At 35.7% G+C, this 20,806-nt stretch overlaps 1 protein-coding gene across 2 annotated transcripts in view; it reads right to left on the bottom strand.

Moving 5' to 3' along the window:
- Window positions 1–20,806, bottom strand: part of ATF7IP2 (activating transcription factor 7 interacting protein 2) — a gene marked incomplete at its 3' end in the record, with an annotated part of 74,498 nt that overhangs the window by 9,383 nt on the left and 44,309 nt on the right. For both annotated transcript variants that reach the window (XM_082857534.1, XM_082857535.1), the window contains 3 exons: window positions 16,130–16,200; window positions 14,965–15,026; window positions 14,459–14,525 (listed from right to left, as the gene is read on the bottom strand). In XM_082857534.1, coding sequence (XP_082713660.1) covers window positions 14,459–14,525; window positions 14,965–15,026; window positions 16,130–16,200 — 200 coding nt within the window. The remainder of the gene's footprint in view (window positions 1–14,458; window positions 14,526–14,964; window positions 15,027–16,129; window positions 16,201–20,806) is intronic.

Genomic DNA, 20,806 nt, shown 5'->3' on the forward strand with positions numbered 1-20,806 from the left:
TAGAAAATATGAACAGACCAATCACAAGCACTGAAATTGAAACTGTGATTAAAAATCTTCCAACAAACAAAGCCCAGGACCAGATGCCTTCACAGGCGAATTCTATCAAACATTTAGAGAAGAGCTAACACCTATCCTTCTCAAACTCTTCCAAAATATAGCAGAGGGAGGAACACTCCCAAACTCATTCTATGAGGCCACCATCACCTTGATACCAAAACCAGACAAGGATGTCACAAAGAAAGAAAACTACAGGCCAATACCACTGATGAACATAGATGCAAAAATCCTCAACAAAATACTAGCAAACAGAATCCAACAGCACATTAAACGGATCATACACCATGATCAAGTGGGGTTTATTCCAGGAATGCAAGGATTCTTCAATATACGCAAATCAATCAATGTGATACACCATATTAACAAATTGAAGGAGAAAAACCATATGATCATCTCAATAGATGCAGAGAAAGCTTTTGACAAAATTCAATACCCATTTATGATAAAAACCCTGCAAAAAGTAGGCATAGAGGGAACTTTCCTCAACATAATAAAGGCCATATATGACAAACCCACAGCCAACATTGTCCTCAATGGTGAAAAACTGAAAGCATTTCCACTAAGATCAGGAACAAGACAAGGTTGCCCACTCTCACCAATCTTATTCAACATAGTTTTGGAAATTTTAGCCACAGCAATCAGAGAAGAAAAGGAAATAAAAGGAATCCAAATTGGAAAAGAAGAAGTAAAGCTGTCACTGTTTGCAGATGACATGATACTATACACAGAGAATCCTAAAGATGCTACCAGAAAACTACTAGAGCTAATCAATGAATTTGGTAAAGTAGCAGGATACAAAATTAAATGCACAGAAATCTCTGGCATTCCTATACACTAATGATGAAAAATCTGAAAGTGAAATCAAGAAAACACTCCCATTTACCACTGCAACAAAAAGAATAAAATATCTAGGAATAAACCTACCTAAGGAGACAAAAGACCTGTATGCAGAAAATTATAAGACACTGATGAAAGAAATTAAAGATGATACAAATAGATGGAGAGATATACCATGTTCTTGGATTGGAAGAATCAACATTGTGAAAATGACTCTACTACCCAAAGCAATCTACAGAATCAATGCAATCCCTATCAAACTACCAATGGCATTTTTCACAGAACTAGAACAAAAAATTTCACAATTTGTATGGAAACACAAAAGACCCCGAATAGCCAAAGCAATCTTGAGAACGAAAAACGGTGCTGGCAGAATCAGGCTCCCTGACTTCAGACTATACTACAAAGCTGCAGTAATCAAGACAGTATGGTACTGGCACAAAAACAGAAAGATAGATCAATGGAACAGGATAGAAAGCCCAGAGATAAACCCACGCACATATGGTCACCTTATCTTTGATAAAGGAGGCAGGAATGTACAGTGGAGAAAGGACAGCCTCTTCCATAAGTGGTGGTGGGAAAACTGGACAGGTACATGTAAAAGTATGAGATTAGATCACTCCCTAACACCATACACAAAAATAAGCTCAAAATGGATTAAAGACCTAAATGTAAGGCCAGAAACTATCAAACTCTTAGAGGAAAGCATAGGCAGAACACTCTATGACATAAATCACAGCAAGATCCTTTCTGACCCACCTCCCAGAGAAATGGAAATAGAAACAAAAATAAACAAATGGGACCTAATGAAACTTCAAAGCTTTTGCACAGCAAAGGAAACCATAAACAAGACCAAAAGACAACCCTCAGAATGGGAGAAAATATTTGCAAATGAAGCAATTGACAAAGGATTAACCTCCAAAATTTATAAGCAGCTCATGCAGCTCAATAACAAAAAAACAAACAACCCAATCCAAAAATGGGTAGAAGACCTAAACAGACATTTCTCCATAGAAGATATACAGACTGCCAACAAACACATGAAAGAATGCTCAACATCATTAATCATTAGAGAAATGCAAATCAAAACTACAATGAGATATCATCTCACACCAGTCAGAATGGCCATCATCAAAAAATCTAGAAACAATAAATGCTGGAGAGGGTGTGGAGAAAAGGGAACACTCTTGCACTGCTGGTGGGAATGTGAATTGGTACAGCCACTATGGAGAACAGTATGGAGGTTCCTTAAAAAACTACAAATAGAACTACCATATGACCCAGCAATCCCACTACTGGGCATATACCCTGAGAAAACCATAATTCAAAAAGATTCATGTACCAAAATGTTCATTGCAGCTCTATTTACAATAGCCCAGAGATGGAAACAACCTAAGTGTCCATCATCAGATGAATGGATAAAGAAGATGTGGCACATATATACAATGGAATATTACTCAGCCATAAAAAGAAACGAAATTGTGCTATGTGTAATGAGGTGGATAGACCTAGAGTCTGTCATACAGAGTGAAGTAAGTCAGAAAGAGAAAGACAAATACTGTATGCTAACACATATGTATGGAATTTAAGAAAAAATAAGTCATGAAGATTCTGGGGGTAAGACAGGAATAAAGACACAGACCTACTAGAGAATGGACTTGAGGATATGGGGAGGGGGAAACGTAAGCTCTGACAAAGCGAGAGAGAGGCATGGACATATATACACTACCAACTGTAAGGTAGATAGCTAGTGGGAAGCAGCCGCATAGCACAGGGAGATCAGCTCGGTGATTTGTGACCGCCTGGAGGGGTGGGATAAGGAGGGTGGGAGGGAGGGAGATGCAAGAGGGAAAAGATATGGGAACATATGTATAACTGATTCACTTTGTTATAAAGCAGAAACTAACATACCATTGTAAAGCAATTATACTCCAGTAAAGATGTAAATAAAATAAAATAAAATAAAATTAGAAATGAAAAAGGAGAAGTTACAATGGACATAGCAGAAATATAAAGCATCATAAGTGACTACTACAAGCAACTCTATGCCATTAAAATGGACAACGTGGAAGAAATGGACAAATTCTTAGAAAGATATAACCTTCCACGACTGAACCAGGAAGAAGTAGAAAATATGAACAGACCAATCACAAGTAATGAAATTGAAACTGTGATTAAAAATCTTCCAACAAACCAAAGTCCAGGACTGTCTAGGACCGGATGGCTTCACAGGTGAATTCTATCAAACATTTAGAGAAGAGCTAAGACCCATCCTTCTCAAACTCTTCCAAAAAACTGCAGGGGAAGGAACACTCCCAAACTTATTCTACAAGGCCACCATCACTCTGATACCAAAACCAGAGATACTACAAAAAAAGAAAATTACAGACCAATATCATTGATGGATATAGGTGCAAAAATCCTCAACAAAATACTAGCAAACAGGATCCAACAACAAGTTAAAAGGATCACACACCATGATCAAGTGGGATTTGTCACAGGGATACAAGGATTCTTCAATATAGGCATATCAATCAGTGTGATACACCATATTAACAAATTGAATAAAAACCATATGATCTCAATAGATGCAGAAAAAGCTTTTGACAAAATTCAACACCCATGTATGATAAAAACTCTCCAGAAAGTGGGCATAGAGGGAAACTAACATAATAAAGGCCATATACAACAAACCCATAGCAAACATCATTCTCAATGGTGAAAAACTGAAAGCATTTCCTCTAAGATGAGAAACAACAAATGTATGTCCACTCTCACCACTTTCAAAGTCCCAGACACAGCAATCAGAGAAGAAAAAGAAATAAAAGGAATACAAATTGGAAGAAAACTGTCACTGCTTGCAGATGACATGATACTAACATAGAGAATCCTAACGATGCCACCAGAAAACTACTAGAGCTAATCAATGAATTCGGTAAAGTTGCAGGATACAAAATTAATGCAAAGAAATCTCTTGCATTCCTATACACTAACAAGAGATCAGAAAGAGAAATTAAGGAAACAATCCCATTTACCATTGCAACAAAAAGAATAAAATACCTACGAATAAACCTACCTAAGAAGGTAAAAGACCTGTACTCAGAAAACTATAAGACACTGATGAAAGAAATCTAGGATAACACAAACAGATGGAGAGCTATACCATGTGCTTGGTTTGGAAGAATCAGTAGTGTGAAAATGACTATACTACTCAAAGCAATCTACAGAATCAATGCAATCCCTATCAAATTACCAGTGACATTTTTTACAGAACTAGAACAAAAAATCTTAAAATACGTATGGAGACACAAAGGACCCTGGATACCCAAAGCAGTCTTGAGGGAATAAAATGGAGCAGGAGGAATCAGACTCCCTGACTTCAGATTATACTACAAAGCTACAGTAATCAAGACAATATGGTACTGGCACAAAAACAGAAATACAGCTCAATGGAACAGGATAGAAAGCCCAGAGATAAACCCATGCACCTATGGTCAACTAATCTATGATAAAGGAGGCAAGGATACACAATTGAGAAAAGATAGCCTCTTCAATAAGTGGTGCTGGGAAAACTGGACAGCTACATGTAAAAGAATGAAATTAGAACATTCCCTAACACCATACACAAAAATAAACTCAAAATGGATTAAAGACCTAAATGTAAGACTGGACACTATAAAACTCTTAGAGGAAAACATAGGAAGAACACTCTTTGACATAAATCACAGCAAGATCTTTTTTGACCCACTTCCTAGAGTAATGGAAATAAAAACAAACATAAATAAATGGGACCTAATGAAACGTAAAAGCTTTTGCACAGCAAAGGGAAGTATAAACAAAACGAAAAGACAACCCTCAGAATAGGAGAAAATATTTGAAAATGAACCAACGGATGAAGGATTAATCTCAAATATATAAACAGCTCATGCCGCTCAATGTTAAAAAAACAAACAACCCAATAAAAAAATGGGCAGAAGATCTAAATAGACATCTCTCCAAAGAAGACATACAGATGGGCAAGAGGCATATGAAAAGCTGCTCAACATCACTAATCATTAGAGAAATGCAAATTAAAACTACAGTGAGATATCACCTCCACCAGTTAGAATGGGCATCATCAGAAAATCCACAAACAACAAATGCTGGAGAGGATGAGGAGAAAAGGGAACCCTCTTGCACTGTTGGTAGGAATGTAAATTGATAGAGCCACTATGGAGAACAGTATGGAGGTTCCTTAAAAAACTAAAAATAGAACTACCATATGACCCAGCAATCCCACTACTGGACACATACCCTGAGAAAACCATAATTCAAAAAGAGTCATGTTGCTCCGCAGCGGGAGAGGCCACAACAGTGAGAGGCCCGCATACCGCAAAAAAAAAAAAAAAAAAGAGTCATGTACCACAATGTCCATTGCAGCTCTATTTACTATAGCCAGAACATGGAAGCAACCTAAGTGTCCATTGACAGATGAATGGATAAGGAAGATGTGGCACATATATACAATGGAATATTACTCAGCCATAAAAAGGAATGAAATTGGTTCATTTGTAGAGACATGGATGGACCTAGAGACTGTCATACAGAGTGAAGTAAGTCAGAAAGAGAAAAACAAATATCATATATTAATGCATATATGTGGAATCTAGAAAAATGGTACAGATAAACCTATTTTCAAGACAGAAATAGAGACACAGATGTAGAGAACAAACCTATGGACACCAAGGGGGGAAAGGGGGGTGTGTGGTGGGATGAACTGGGAGATTGGGATTGACATATATACACTAATATGTATAAAACATAATAAGAACCTGCTGTATAAGAAATAAAATTTAAAAATTACAAATTGTAGGATAATCTATACACCCTTTTTATAACTGGTTAATTAGAACTAAATTTGTGAAATCATAATCTGCAGCTTAATCAATGCACAAGAGCTGATACAAATAACCTCCTTTAAATTTTCAAGTGAACAGTTTCATACAAAAAAAAATTCTAATAGATATAACTTCCCATAACTAACATTCCTTCTTTCAAGGTAGTAAGTCAACAAGCCCTTGGCAAATTAAAACAGGCTAAGACAGAAACTCAACTTTATGATAAGAGATAAAACAGGATTTTTATCCCAAACCAGTTTATGTTTAGATCCTTTGTGTCACCAATGTCAATGTCTTGTAAATACTCTGCAGCTTTTACCCTTATCTATATAAAAATGAGTAACGGTTACTTTTTTAAAATTTATTTTATTTTTTTGGCTGTGTTGGGTCTTGGCTGCTGTGCATGGGCTTTCTCTAGTTGCAGCAAGTGGGGGCTACTCTTTGCTGTGGTGCGTGGGCTTCTCAGTACGGTGGCTTCTCTTGTTGTGAAGCACAGGCTCTAGGTGCGCAGGCTTCAGTAGCTGCAGCACGTGGGCTCAGTAGTTGCGACACACGGGCTCTAGAACGCAGGCTCAGTAGTTGTGGCGCACAGGCTTAGTTGCTCCGCGGCAATGTGGGATCTTCCTGGACCAGGGATCGAACCCGTGTCCCCAGCATTGGCAGGTGGATTCTTAACCACTGCGCCACCAGGGAAGTCCAGTAATGGTTACTTTAGCACTTTGTATTCTCAAAGCAACAGGAGACAGTACCCGATTATTTTAAAGTTCCTCCTCATTAAACTGCTAGGTGAGAATTGTGGCCTCTGGTCTCAACTTACCCCTTTGGTGTTTGACCTTTCAGATCCTTTGCTGCATGTATATGCACATGTAGACGCACGTTCACTTATGTAAATATTTATATGATAGACATGATTTTTAAAGTTTGTATTTAAAAATTAACTATTCAGATATAACTTACATACAATAAAATGTACCCATTTTATTTTTTTAGATTTTTTTGGTGTGGACCTTTTTTTTTTTTAACATCTTTATTGGAGTATAATTTTGCTTTACAATGGTGTGTTAGTTTCTGCCGTATAACAAAGTGAGTCAGCTATACATATACATATATCCCCATATCTCCTCCCTCTTGTGTCTCCCTCCCACCCTCCCTATCCCAGCCCTCTAGGTGGACACAAAGCACCGAGCTGATCTCCCTGTGCTATGTGGCTGCTTCCCAGTAGCTAGCTATTTTACATTTGTTAGTGTATATATGTCCATGCCACTCTCTCACTTTGTCCCAGCTTACCCTTCCCCCTCACCATGTCTCAAGTTCATTCTCTACGTCTGCATTTTTATTCCTGTCTTGCTCTTGCTCCAATTTCTTCAGAACCATTTTTTGTTTTTTTTTAGATTCCATATATATGTGTTAGCATACGGCATTTGTTTTTCTGTTTCTGACTTACTTCACTCTGTATGAGACTCTAGGTCCATCCATCTCACTACAAATAACTCAATTTTGTTTCTTTTTATGGCTGAGTAATATTCCATTGTATATAGGTGCCACATCTTCTTTATCCATTCATTTGTCGATGGATACTTAGGTTGCTTCCATGATGTGGACCATTTTTAAAGTCTTTCTTGAATTTGTTACAATATTGCTTCTGTTTTATGTTTTGGTTTTTTTGGCCACAAGGCATGTGGGATCTTAGCTCCCCAACCAGAGATCGAACCCACACCCCCTACATTGGAAGTTGAAGTCTTAACCACTGAACCACCAGGGAAGTCCCCAAAATGTACCCATTTTAAATGTGCCATTCTTTGGGTTTTGACAAATTTACAGTTGTGAAACCACCACCAAAATCAAGACAGAATGTTTTTATTACCCCAAATAGTGTCCCTTCTGGTAATATGGAAGAACAAATCTGACTCCACATTGGATCTGTTTCTTTTACTTTAACCTTTGTATTCTATTGATTTTGCTACAAGTTAAAAATGTTGCAGGTAGCCTGAAATATACAGGATAGCTCTTTCTCAAGGCCCTGACCTTAAAAGGTATAACACTTATCCATTTAAATAGAGGTAAAAAGTTGTAGAACAGAGAATAACATTTGTCTTGTTGGAAGTTTATAGCAATATTGTGAAATGACCTACTGGACAGCTAGCTGCCAAGAACAAAGGATTCCAGCCCCAAGACGTTTGTAGCAACCAACCACACACCCTTCCTCTTTTAGTATAAAAGAAGCCTGAATTCTAATTCGGAGAAGATGGTTCTTTGGGACACTAGTCCACCATCTTCTCGGTTTGCTGTCACCATTCCTTGACCCAACAATTCATCTCTTGATTTATTGGCCTGTTGTGCAGCGAGCAGTATGAACTTGGTCTTGGTAACATTCTCAATCCCTCTCACCGCTGGCCCCATGAAATCACAGGTCTGTTGTCACTATAGATTGGCCTTTTCTAGAATTTGACATAAAGCAAATCACACAGTATGTATAATTCTTTTGCCCAACATTTTGTTTCTGAGATTCATCAATGTTGTTGCATATAATAATATTTTGTTCATTTTTATTGTTGAGTAGTAGTACTTAGCTGTAGAGATAGATATGCCACAACCTATTTATCTATTGATGGACATTTGGACTGTTTATAGTTCAGTGCTATTATGAATAAATTGCTATGAACATTTGTGTAAAAGTCTTTGTGTAGATGTAGGTTTTCATTTGTCTTGGATAAATACCTAAAGGTGGAATAATAGTGTCATTTGCTAAGAGTATAGCTAATGTTTTGAGAAACTGCCAGACCACTTCCAAAGTGATTTCACCATTTTACACTCCTACCAGCAAAACATGAGAATTCCAGGTCACTCCACATCCTCACCAACACTTTGTATATTTTCAGTTGTTTTCATTTTAGCCATTTTAGTGGATGTGTTGTGGTATCTCATTGTGGTCTTAACTTCCCTAATGAATAACAATGTTGAGGATGTCTTGTGTTTATTTGCCATCCCCATATCTTCTCTAGTGAAGTGTCATCTACTTGCTTTGGGTTTAATTTGCTCTTTTTAATGTAGAATCTTAGATTATTCATTTTAGACTTTCCATTTTTCCTACTATAAACATTTAATGCTAGCAATTTCCTTCTAAGCACTGCTTCAGCTGCATTCCTCAGATTTTGATATGCTGTGTTTTCATTTTCATTCAGTTCAAATTTTTTTTTTTTTTGGCGGTATGCGGGCCTCTCACTGCTGTGGCCTCTCCCGTTGTGGAGCACAGGCTCCGGACACGCAGGCTCAGCGGCCATGGCTCACAGGCCCAGCCGCTCCACGGCATGTGGGATCTTCCCGGACCAGGGCACGAACCCGTGTCCCCTGCATTGGCAGGCAGACTCTCAACCACTGCGCCACCAGAGAAGCCCCAGTTCAAAATATTTTTAAACCTTCCTTTTGATTTCTTCTTTGACTCATGGGTTATCTAGAAATGTAATCTTTAGCTTCCAAATATCTAGGGATTTCCCAACTAGCTTTCTATTACTAATCTAATTGTATCTGTAATCATACAGAGTATGTTCTCTAAACTTTTACATATACTGAGACTAGTTTTGTGGTCCAGAACCTGATGTTTCATATGCACTTAAAATGAATGTGTATTCTTTTGTGGCTGGGTTTGAGCGTTCTATAAATGTCAAGTAGGTTAAGTTGGTTGATAGTATTGCCCAAGCTTCCAAAATTTTACTGACTACATATTATATCAATTACTGAGAAGGCAGTGTTGGAACCTCCAATTATAATTGTCTACTTATAATTTCAGTCCGATCAGTTTTTATATCAGGAATTTTGAAGTTCTACTATTATATGCATAAACGTAGGTTTAGTGTGTCTTTCTGATGAATGATTGCTTTACTGTTACGAAACAGCCTTCTTTATCCCTGGTAATATTCCTTGTTCTGAAGTCTATCTGATAATAATATAGTCACTCTAGCTTTCTTATGATTAGTGTTTGTATGCTTCTTTTTGTTTTTTGCGGTACGCGGGTCCCTCACTGTTGTGGCCCCTCCCGCTGCGGAGCACAGGCTCCGGACGCGCAGGCTCAGCGGCCATGGCTCACAGGCCCAGCCACTCCACGGCATGTGGGATCTTCCCGGACCAGGGCACGAACCCGTGTCCCCTGAATCGGCAGGCGGACCCTCAACCACTGCGCCACCAGGGAAGCCCTGTTTGTAGGTTTTTGCATGGCTTATCTTCTTACGTCCCTTTAATTTTAACCTATCCATATATTTATATTTAACATACATCATGTAGTTGTCACATAGTTGGGTCTTGTTTTGTTACCCAGTCCAACAATGTGTGCTTTTTAATGGAGTGTTTAGACCCTCTATACTTATTCTAACTATTAATATGGTTGGGTTTAAATCTACCATCCTGTAATTTGTTCTCTATTTAGTGTCATTTGTTCTTTGCACCTTCTCTTGGATTGAGTATTTTAAAAATTCCATTCTACCTCCACTATTGGTCTATCAGCCATACTTGCACTTAAAAAAATATTGCTCTAGGCACTGCCGTATGTATGTATCTAGTATCTTTAATAACGTATAGTCTATCTTCAAATAACATTATACTACGCACAATGTAACACCCTTACAGCCAGCATACTTCCATTCCTCTGACCATCTTTCACACTACTGTTGGCATACATTAGCTTCTACATAAATTATAAACTCCAAAACATACTGTTACATTCCTCTGTGTAGATCCACTTTCCATCTTATATTTTCCCTTTGCTTGAAGAACTTCCTTTATTTTTGACAGTGAAGGTCTGCTGGCAACAACTTTTGTTTATCTTAATAAACAGAAGTCTTAATTTTGCTTTCATGTTTGTAAGTTATATTAGCTGGATATAGAATTCTAGGTTGACAATTATTTTCCCCCAGCCTTTTAATAATGCCATTTGATTTGTTTTGCATAGTTCCAATTGAGATAACTGTGCATTCTTTGTTCTTCCCTATATATCTTATATATATGGTGTCTTTCTGATTGCTCTAAAGTTGTTGCTGTTAATCACTGGTTTTCAGGAACTGATTATGATGTTCCTCGATGTGGTTTTCTTTGTATTTACCCTGCCTGCAGAGTACTGAAGTTCTTGGTTATGGTGGGCTTGTACTTTTCATTAAATTTGTAAAACTTTTGACCATACATGTATGTTAGACCACTTGATATTGTCCCACAGTTTACTAAAGGTCTGATTCCTTTTTCCCAGTCTTTTTTCTTTTCTTTTCATATTCTTTCTTTAATTTGTATAGTTTCTTTCCAAATTATACAGTCATGTACTATTTCTTCCAGTATACCAATTTGTTTTTCTTTCTCTGGTGTTTAATAATATTTATTAAATATATTTATTAACATTTAATTAATTAATATTTATTAATATAATAATATTTATTCCATTCACTGAACTTCAAGTATTTTTATTTCATTTGGTTCTCTTTTATATCTTTTATTTTTCTTATTATGTTCATGTTTTCCTTTAAATCTCTGAGTGTACTTCTATCAGTTCTTTTAAGGTCCTTGTCTGTTAATTCTGTCAACTGTCATTTCTAAGTTTGTTTCTTTTGACTGATTTTTCTCCTGGTTATGGATTCCATTTTTCTTCCTCATATCTCGAGTGACTTTTTAAAATTGGATGATGGATATTATGAATTTTACATGGTTGTGAGTTGAATTCTGAGTTTGGTTTTATTAGGGCAATGCTAGAGTTGCCTTTGCTCTAAGATGAGTTTACACCCGTATAGTCAGTAAGAATCTACCACAATGGCTGGTCAGACCTGAAACATTTCCCACTGCTGTTTGAGCTCTGGAAATTGTTTAGTTTAAAGGTCCTTGGTCATTCTCTGCCCAGACTCATGCAATTTCACTCTGCATGTGTGACTTAATATTTCCGCAAAGACTCAAAAGGACTCCTATGCTAACCTCTTGGAGCTCTTTCTCCAAGTGCCTTCCTCATCTGATAGTACTCTTCCCCTCATTCCAGTTGCCTCAGCCTCTCTGAATGCCAATCTCTCTTTACCTCAGCAAGACAGCCATTCTCTGCTTGGGATCTCCATCAGTGCACCACAATCTAGGAAGAAAGCTGGGGCAGCCCATAGGGCTCATCTCATGCATTTCCCTTCTCTCAGGACTGCAGTCCTGTACTGCAATATCTAAAAAATTTTTTCTTATATCTTGTTTAGTTTTCTACTTGTTTACTGAAGAAAAGTTAAGTCTGAGCCCACTTACTCCACCATGACTCTACATATATACTTTTATAACTTTTTTCTCTTGTTATATTATTAACATGTTTACATCAATACATATACTTCCTCAACATTATTTTTAATGGTTGAATATGGTTGTACCATATAAATCTAATTTTTGTAATTAATTCCTTATTCCTAGAACTTTAAGGGTTTCCAAAGTTTTATATTTCATGAATAGCACTGCAATGAACATTTTCGTATTTCCCCTATACTTTATTTTCTTCAGGTAACTATTCAAAGAATTGAGTCACAAGGCTTGCATATTTGTAAAGTTTTGATATTGACAGAATGTCTTCCAGAAAGATTAATTTACACTCCCATTCACAGTATATAAACTTACATTTCTTTTAAAACTATTTAGTGGAAAATCTGCATTAATTCAACCTTTTTTTTTGGAATGTATGTTGTGTGCCAAGCACTGTGCTAAAAAGATGAAAACATACAGATTAATAAAAACATTAATGCTGCTGAAACGAATTTCAAGTCCTTTTAGGAAAACAGATATGTACAGAAACAATGAATCAAAGGTATAATATAGGCATGCACAAAATACCAAGGGTAAGGAGAGCAAAGATGACAATTTCTGCCAGAACAGTTTGTCACAAGTGTCTAAACTGAATATTGAAGGATGAGAAGTGGGGTCATCAGAAAAGCCTGGGGAGGTACAGAGGGGAGAGCACTCCTGGCAAAGAGAACAGGATATGTGGTGATGGCAAGGAGAGAAGAAGCACTACCTACTGAGAAGCCATCAAAGAAGAGGTAAGGAATCTGTAGAAGATAAATCTAGAAACGTTTTCAGGGTTTAAGTCATTAAGAATTTTGTATATCTTGTTAAAGAATTTGGATTTTATCCTAAAGACAAAAACATAACCAGATTTGGATACAGGAAATAATATTTTAGTGGCAACTTAGAAGATTCATTAAAAGCAGTAAGTTAGGACAGAAATATTAGTTATTAAGTTATGGCAATAGACTACAGATGATAGAATTCTGAAATAAGGAAATATATGGACTACATCTGTTAGCTTTTCGGGAGACAACTGATGAGCTTGAAAGATGACTACACAGTGGAATGAGGCATATCTATGGGTCAAAAGTGACTCTTACTTCCGGCTTGAGAAACTGGATGAGTTGGTGATACCATTCATCAAGCCTGGGAATATGAGAAACGGTCCAAGTTTCATCTGACTAACTAACTATACCCTTATTCAGAACTGAACATTTTACAAGACAGATTCACATTCACATTATCATGAGTTAGCATCATGAATTGGCATGATTTATCTTTCCAACTGCTCGATTTCAAAGTGAATCCCCCCTCAACCCCATTACAGGTATAACTTATTTTATCAAGCACTGAATGAATCTATGTTTTTATTTTACTGCAACTCAAATACTGTATCGTGTACTTTAAAAAATATTTAGTAATCTTAATTGTTAATATTAATGTTAAAATTGTTAATCATTAATGATAGTTCATTATGGACTCCAATTTCATTTTTTAATTCATTCTAATCTTCATGAAATTGGAAACTGAAGGGTTTTTGATTCTATCATGGGGTGCCTAAAGATTCCAATGGTTCCAACCTTTGTTTGGATCCACAGTTGAGATCAGAGAATGAACTGGACTATATAGTTCCTGTAGTAATCTCCATTTTTAAATATTAATTTACTAATGCTAATAAGTGGAATCAAATATTTCATCAAGAGTACCATAAACATTCAAGTGCAATTAAGAGATGAAACCTTATGATTGATTACCAGTCCCAGAAGACTCTATTTTACTTCTTTTTGTTTAAATCTGAGAAAGAGGGCACTGCTGTCACTCTCCCTCTGCATTTTCATGTTATGCCCTAGCATCCTCTCACAGCCAGTATTGCTATGGTTAAGGAAAAAAGTGTGTCTCACAGGTAGAAAAGAGATTTCTAATAGTCCCAAGCAACCCAGATGTCTTTCAGTGAGTGAATGGATAAACCATTACACATCCACACCATGGAATGCTACTCAGCAATAAAAAGGAATAGTTACTAACAACTTGGATGACCCTTGGGGGAAATTAAGCTAAGGGAAAGAAGCCAATATCAGAAGGATACATATTACATCACATTTATATAACATCCATGAAACAACATATAATTATAATAGTGAGGAACAGATTAGTGGTTGCCAGGGTTTAGGGACTGGGAACAAACTCTTAAAAAAATCCTATAAAGGGATAGCATGAGGGAACCTTGTAATGATAGAACAGTTGTATAATTTGAGTGTGGTGGCAGTTACATAAATCTACACACGTGATAAAACTGCATAGAGCTACTAAATACACACACTAACACACACAAAAAAACTTCATAAATGGGTCAAATGTATTTTGAGTTGTTACCCTTCCCTCTTTCTTGAAAAAGACAAATCTTTTACCTGTGTTGCAGTGTGACAGGCCTTCTTTCGTTAGATCAATCACAGAATCAAGTTTCTTCTCTTTAGCCTGAAAAGTTGTTAAAAAAATAAGATTTTGCCTCAACAGAAAATGTTTTTAAAAAATAAAACACATATCATTTAAAATTACTATTTAGAAGCTAGAGATTGAACATTCTATAAGTCTTACAGCTTAATTTAACTCTACTATGAAAGAGAAGCTCGTGAAATACTATATGGTTTCTGTGAATATAACTAAGCAGAGTCTAAATGAGTTAATTTGGTAATAAATATGGTTGTGAAATATGTTTACCATTAGCTGTTTGCTTTTTAATGTTTAAGCTGGACTGAAACCTGGTCACGCTAACTAGGAGACATTAATTTCTCAGAGAATGAATCTCCCAAAGAATGAATGACAAAGATGAGTCATCCAACATGTAGCAACACTAAAGTTCCTAGAACTAACGTATTCAAATAAACAATATTCAGAGACAATATTTAATACCTACCATAGCTTCAGTTTCAGCATCAGGTGAATTGTTAGAATTTCCTGATGTAATTTTTCCAGTATCTGAAAGAAAATTATTAAAATATGAACATTTGACAAGTTTATTAACTATTAAATATTTATGGACTTTATAATATGTGAATGCTGAAACAATAATAATGGGGATGCTACTTAACCATTATATAATCATGGTTGTAACTCAAAAATGTAACTCAATCGACTTTACTTATTCCAAAGACCAATGAACCAGTCCAAAAAAAGCAAACTCTAATTTTGGTTCAAAAGATTTTTTCCTTCTGTAACTTTACAGCTATATTAGTAACTCTTTTTGAGTATCTATCTGTAAACCACTATAGCATTTGAGGAAATAACTTGGAAATTTACACATTTTTTATTCATAGTATCTTTAGACTAGACCACCTGAGATGGCTGAGGAGGATTCTTCACAGAACCAGTAAAAGCCTCAGATAAATGCTTAATATCCCTTAACTATCTGATTTACAATGTTAACAGCCCAAATCATAGTGGCAATTAAGTAGCTATATAAGTGCAGACAAAGCTTTCTGAAATTAAGATGCAAATTAAAGTCTCTAATGTATATTAAAAATGAAAAGGAAATGGGGAATTTTGAAGGAGAAATTATGAGGCAAAAAAGATAGCTATTTTAAGGGAAAGGAAATTTATTGGAAATCTAAGGTTAAAGATTTTTACATTAAGTGTAATGAGAAACTCTAAAGAGTAACAGAAGTATTATTTATAAAAGTTTAAAAAAATCAAAGATACTAAAGATTAGACAAACTAGTAGACTATAACTCGATAAAACAAAAGACAAACAAAAAATAAACCATCACTATCAGCAACAAGACCAGAGTAAACAAGTACAAATAACGGATATGAAAGGTTAAGTAGTTTTATAATTTACAAAGCCATTAAACACAGTAAAGAAACAAAAGGCCATAAATTGATAAACACAAAGTTAACAAGAAACCTCAATTTTATTAAGCAATCACTGATTTATTCAGGTAATATTAATCACAGATATAAATTAAACATTTTTGAGAGTAGAATTAAAACTTTTATTTTATTAAAAGATAATATTCAATTCTCTATTTTAAACAAATACTGATTTGAGGCTTTCTGATTTGCTAGGTCATATTTTAAGATACCTGTTGGATCTGATGTAATTGGAGTTGTCAAATTAGGACTTTCCACAGAAATCAACATGATATCATCTTTACTGAAATAAATAAATAAATAAATAAATAAAATAAACGTGATTATGCTGAGATGTGCAATCAATGGTTTTAATTCTTCTAATTTAACATTTCATAACTGATATGTTTTAATCTAACAATGGGGAGGATGTGGAATGAAAATGATAAAACCAAGTACCCAAGAAACCCTGTGTATAGCCAATTATTTATATGACCGAAAGTTCATGATATACAATAAACATAGACCCTTAACACTTAGTAGAGGGCTTCCCTGGTGGCGCAGTGGTTAAGAATCCACCTGCCAATGCAGGGGACACAGGTTCGAGCCCTGGTCCGGGAAGATTCCACATGCCACGGAGTAACTAAGCCCATGTGCCACAACTACTGAAGCCTGCGCACCTAGAGCCTGTGCTCCACAACAAGAGAAGCTACTGCAATGAGAAGCCCATGCACTGCAACGAAGAGTAGCCCCCACTCGCCGCAACTAGAGAAAGCCCGCGCACAGCAGCAAAAGACCCAATGCAGCCAAAAATAAATAAATTTATTAAAAAAAACTTAATAGAAATCCATTTACAATAAATCCAAATGTATGAACTATAAGTATTCAACATATATAAATGTACAAAATATACAAAAGTCACTCTAGCACATATACTTGCCTTCTTGAAAATGAAACAATGTATAAAAGAAACTGATTAAAACTTTGTTACTGATGTAGAACTATAAAAAATAAAGATATTAAAAAATTAATTCTGCCACTACTCTATATCACTATAGTAGCAATATTTACTATGCAATGATGATAAAGGATGCTGATTATGGTTACAGAATATTCTGAGTCATGAGACTGTCTTTTGCTCCCATTTGACCCCGACTCCACTTTTTTGAATGTGACATTTAAAATCAGAATTTTTGTTAAGAAAACCTTGACACAAATTTCAGTAAGCCCATTTAATTTGCTACATGAATTTTCTACACACAGGGTTGTACCATTTTCTTATAGATGTTTTTAATTTTTAGCCTTTGTATTTGGCCTATGATCCATTTCAAGTTATTTTTGTGTATGGTGTAAGAGTTGAGGTTCACTTTTCCCCTCTGGTTATTCCAGCAACAGTTGTTGAAACAACTCTCTCTTCCCCATTAAATTACCTTGGCATCTTCGCTGAAAACCAATGGACTCTATACATACTCTCTAATTTGTCCATTGATTTATATTTCTATCCTTATGCCAACACCATTCTCTTAATTACTATAGCTTTATAGTAAGTCTTGAACTCAGGTAGTGTATGTCTTCCAACGTTGTTCTCTTATAACACTGTTTTCACCTTCTAGGTCTTTTGCATTTCATACAAGTTTATGATCAGTTTGTTACTTTCTACAGAAAAGGATGCCATGATTTTGTTTAAGGGTGCATTAAATATACAAAACAATTTGGGTGAAGTGATATTAACAATGAATTTTCTGATTTGTAAACATGGCATATCTCACCATATATTTATATTTCCATTAATTTTTCACAGCAATATTTTGTACTTTTAAAAATTATTAACTGGGTTTTTTTTTACAGCAGCTTTAGGTTTACAGCAAAATTGACTACAGTGTTTTCCCATATACCCCCTATCCCTCCCACACACAACCTCCCACACAATCCTTTGCCAGTGGGTACTGCTGTTACAACTGATGAAACTACGTTAACATCATTACCCCCAAACTTCATAGTTTACAATAACATTCACTCTTAGTGTTAGGATATTCTGTGGATTCTGACAAGTATATAATGACATGTAGCCACCATTACAGTATAATAAAAAATAGTTTCACTGCCCTAAAAATCCCCAGTGCTCTGCCTATTCATCCCTCCCCACCAACCTCTGGCAACATTTGATCTTTTTACTATTTCCACAGTTTTGCCTTTTCTAGAATGTCATATAGTTGAAATCATACAGTATACAGCCTTCTCAGATTGGCTTCTTTCCCTTAATAATATGCATTTAAGTTTCCTCCATGTCTTTTCATAGCTTGATAGATTTTTTTTTTTTTAGCACTAAACAGTATTCCATTGCCTGAATGTACTGGGTTGGCCAAAACGTTTGTTCGGTTTTTTCCGTAACATGGATCTAGTAGTGCTTAGATGTCTTTAACTTCATTCAAAACAATTTTGTTAGATTGTATTGTGTCAGCTGCCATATCAGCATGCATTTAAAAAAACTTATCAAAATTGGTAAATTTATGTGAAGCCATTTTGATATTGATGGAAGAAAAAAGCAACATTTTCGGCACATTATGCTTTATTATTTGCAACTGAAATGCAAAAAAAGATTTGTGCAGTGTATGGAGAAGGTGCTATGACTGATCGAACACATCAAAAGTGGTTTGCAAACTTTCGTGCTGGAGATTTTCTTGCTGCACGATGCTCCACGGTTGGGTAGACCACTTGAAGTTGATAGAGATCAAATCAAGACATTAATTGAGAACAATTAATATTATGCCAGGCAAGAGATAGCCGACACACTCAAAATATATCAAGCATTGAAAATCATTTGCACCAGCTTGGTTATGTTAATCGCCTTGATGTTTGGGTTCCACATAAGTTAAGCAAAAAAAAACTTCTTGACCGCATTTCCACGTGCGATTCTCTACTGAAACATAATGAAAACATTCCATTTTAAAAACAAATTGTGATGGGTGATGAAAAGTGGATACTGTACAACAATGTGGATGGAAGAGATCGTGGGGCAAGTGAAATGAACCACGACCAACCACACCAAAGGCCAGTCTTCAACCAAAGAATGTGATGATGTGTATATAGTAGGATTGGAAGGGAGTCCTCTATTGTGAGCTCCTTCTGGAAAACCAAACGATTAATTCCAACAAGTACTGCTCCCAATTAGACCAAAAGAAAGCAGCACTCGATGAAAAGCATCCGGAATTAGTCAACAGAAAATGCATAATCTTCCATCAGGGTAACTCAAGTCCACATGTTTCTTTGATGACCAGGCAAAAACTGTTACAGCTTGGCTGGGAAGTTCTGATTCATCTGCTGTATTCACCAGACTTTGCACCTTTGGATTTCCATTTATTTCACTCTTCACAAAATTCTCTTAATGGAAAAAATTTCAATTCCCTGGAAGACTGTAAAAGGCACCTGGAACAGTTCTTTGCTCAAAAAGGTAACAAGTTTTGGGAAGATGGAATTATGAAGTTGCCTGAAAAATGTCAGAAGGTAGTGGAACAAAATGGTGAATATGTTGTTCAACAAAGTTCTTGGTGAATATGAAAAATGTTTCTTTTATTTTTACTTAAAAACCGATTGAAACTTTGGCCAACCCTATACCACATTTGTTTACCCACTCACTTACTGAAGGGCATCCTGGTTGCTTCCAAGTTTTGGCAGTTACGAATAAAACTACATTTTATATGATTCCATTTTCTCTCCTTTCTTAGCAAACTATACTTCTGTATTTAGTGGTTGCCCCAGAGTTTGCAATACACATTGACAACTAATCCAAGTCAATTGTCAAATAATACTATACTGCTTCACAAGTAGTACAAGTACCTTATAATAACAAAATATTCCTAATTCCTTTTTCCTGTTCCTTTTCAATCATTGCTGCCATTCATTTCACTTATATATAAGTGCGTGAATGCAGCACGCACACACACACACACATACACACACACACAAGCATACATAATCAAATACATTGTTGCTATTAATTTGAACAAACTCTTGTCAGTTAAATCAATTAATAATAAGAAAGATAAAACATTCTATTTTATCTTCACTCATTCCTTCTCTGATGATCTTCCTTTTCTTTATGTAGATCTGATTTTCTGACATACTGTTTTCCTTCTCTGTGAAGAATTTTTAACATTTCCTGCAAGGCAGATCTACTGGCAACTAATACCCTAAATTTTTGTTTGCCTGAGAAAGTCTTTTTCCTTCACCTTTGAAAGATAATTTCACACTGTAAAGAATTTTAGGTTGGTAAGTTTTGTTCTTGCAACACTTTAAATATTTCACTCTACTTTCTTCTTGTTTGCATAGTTTCTAAGGAGAAGTTGAATGTAAGTCTTACCTTTGCTCCTCTACACGTATGGTGTTTTTCCTTGGCTTCTTTCAAGATTTTAGCTTTGATTTCCTGAAGTTTATATATGATATGTCTAGGTGTACTCTTTTAGGTATTTATCCTGCTTAGTATTCTCTGAGCTTCCTGGATCTGTGGCTTGGTGTCTAACATTAATTTGGGAGAAATTCTTAGTCACAGTTACTTCAAATATTGCTTTTGTTCCTTTCTTTTTTCTTCCTGGAATTCCCATTATGCATATATAACTCCCTTTGTAGTTGTCCTAAGTTTTTGGATATTCTGGGTTGTTTTTGTCTTTTATTTTCTCTTTGCTTTTCCATTTTGGAAGTTTCTATTGTCATATTCTTAAGGTTGGTGATTCTTTCCTCAGCCATGTCTATTCTACTAATGAGCCCATCAAAGGCTTTCCTCATTCTGTTAGTAGTTTTGATCTCAACCATTTCTTTTTCTTAGAATTTCCATCTCTCTTCTTACATTACCTAACAGTTCTTGCATTTTGTCTACTTTTTCCATTAAAGCACATTAATCATAGTTTAAAAAA

This window comes from Leucopleurus acutus, assembly GCF_964270905.1.
Source record: "Leucopleurus acutus genome assembly, chromosome: 16".
In the NCBI taxonomy this organism is placed as follows: Eukaryota; Metazoa; Chordata; class Mammalia; order Artiodactyla; family Delphinidae; genus Leucopleurus; species Leucopleurus acutus.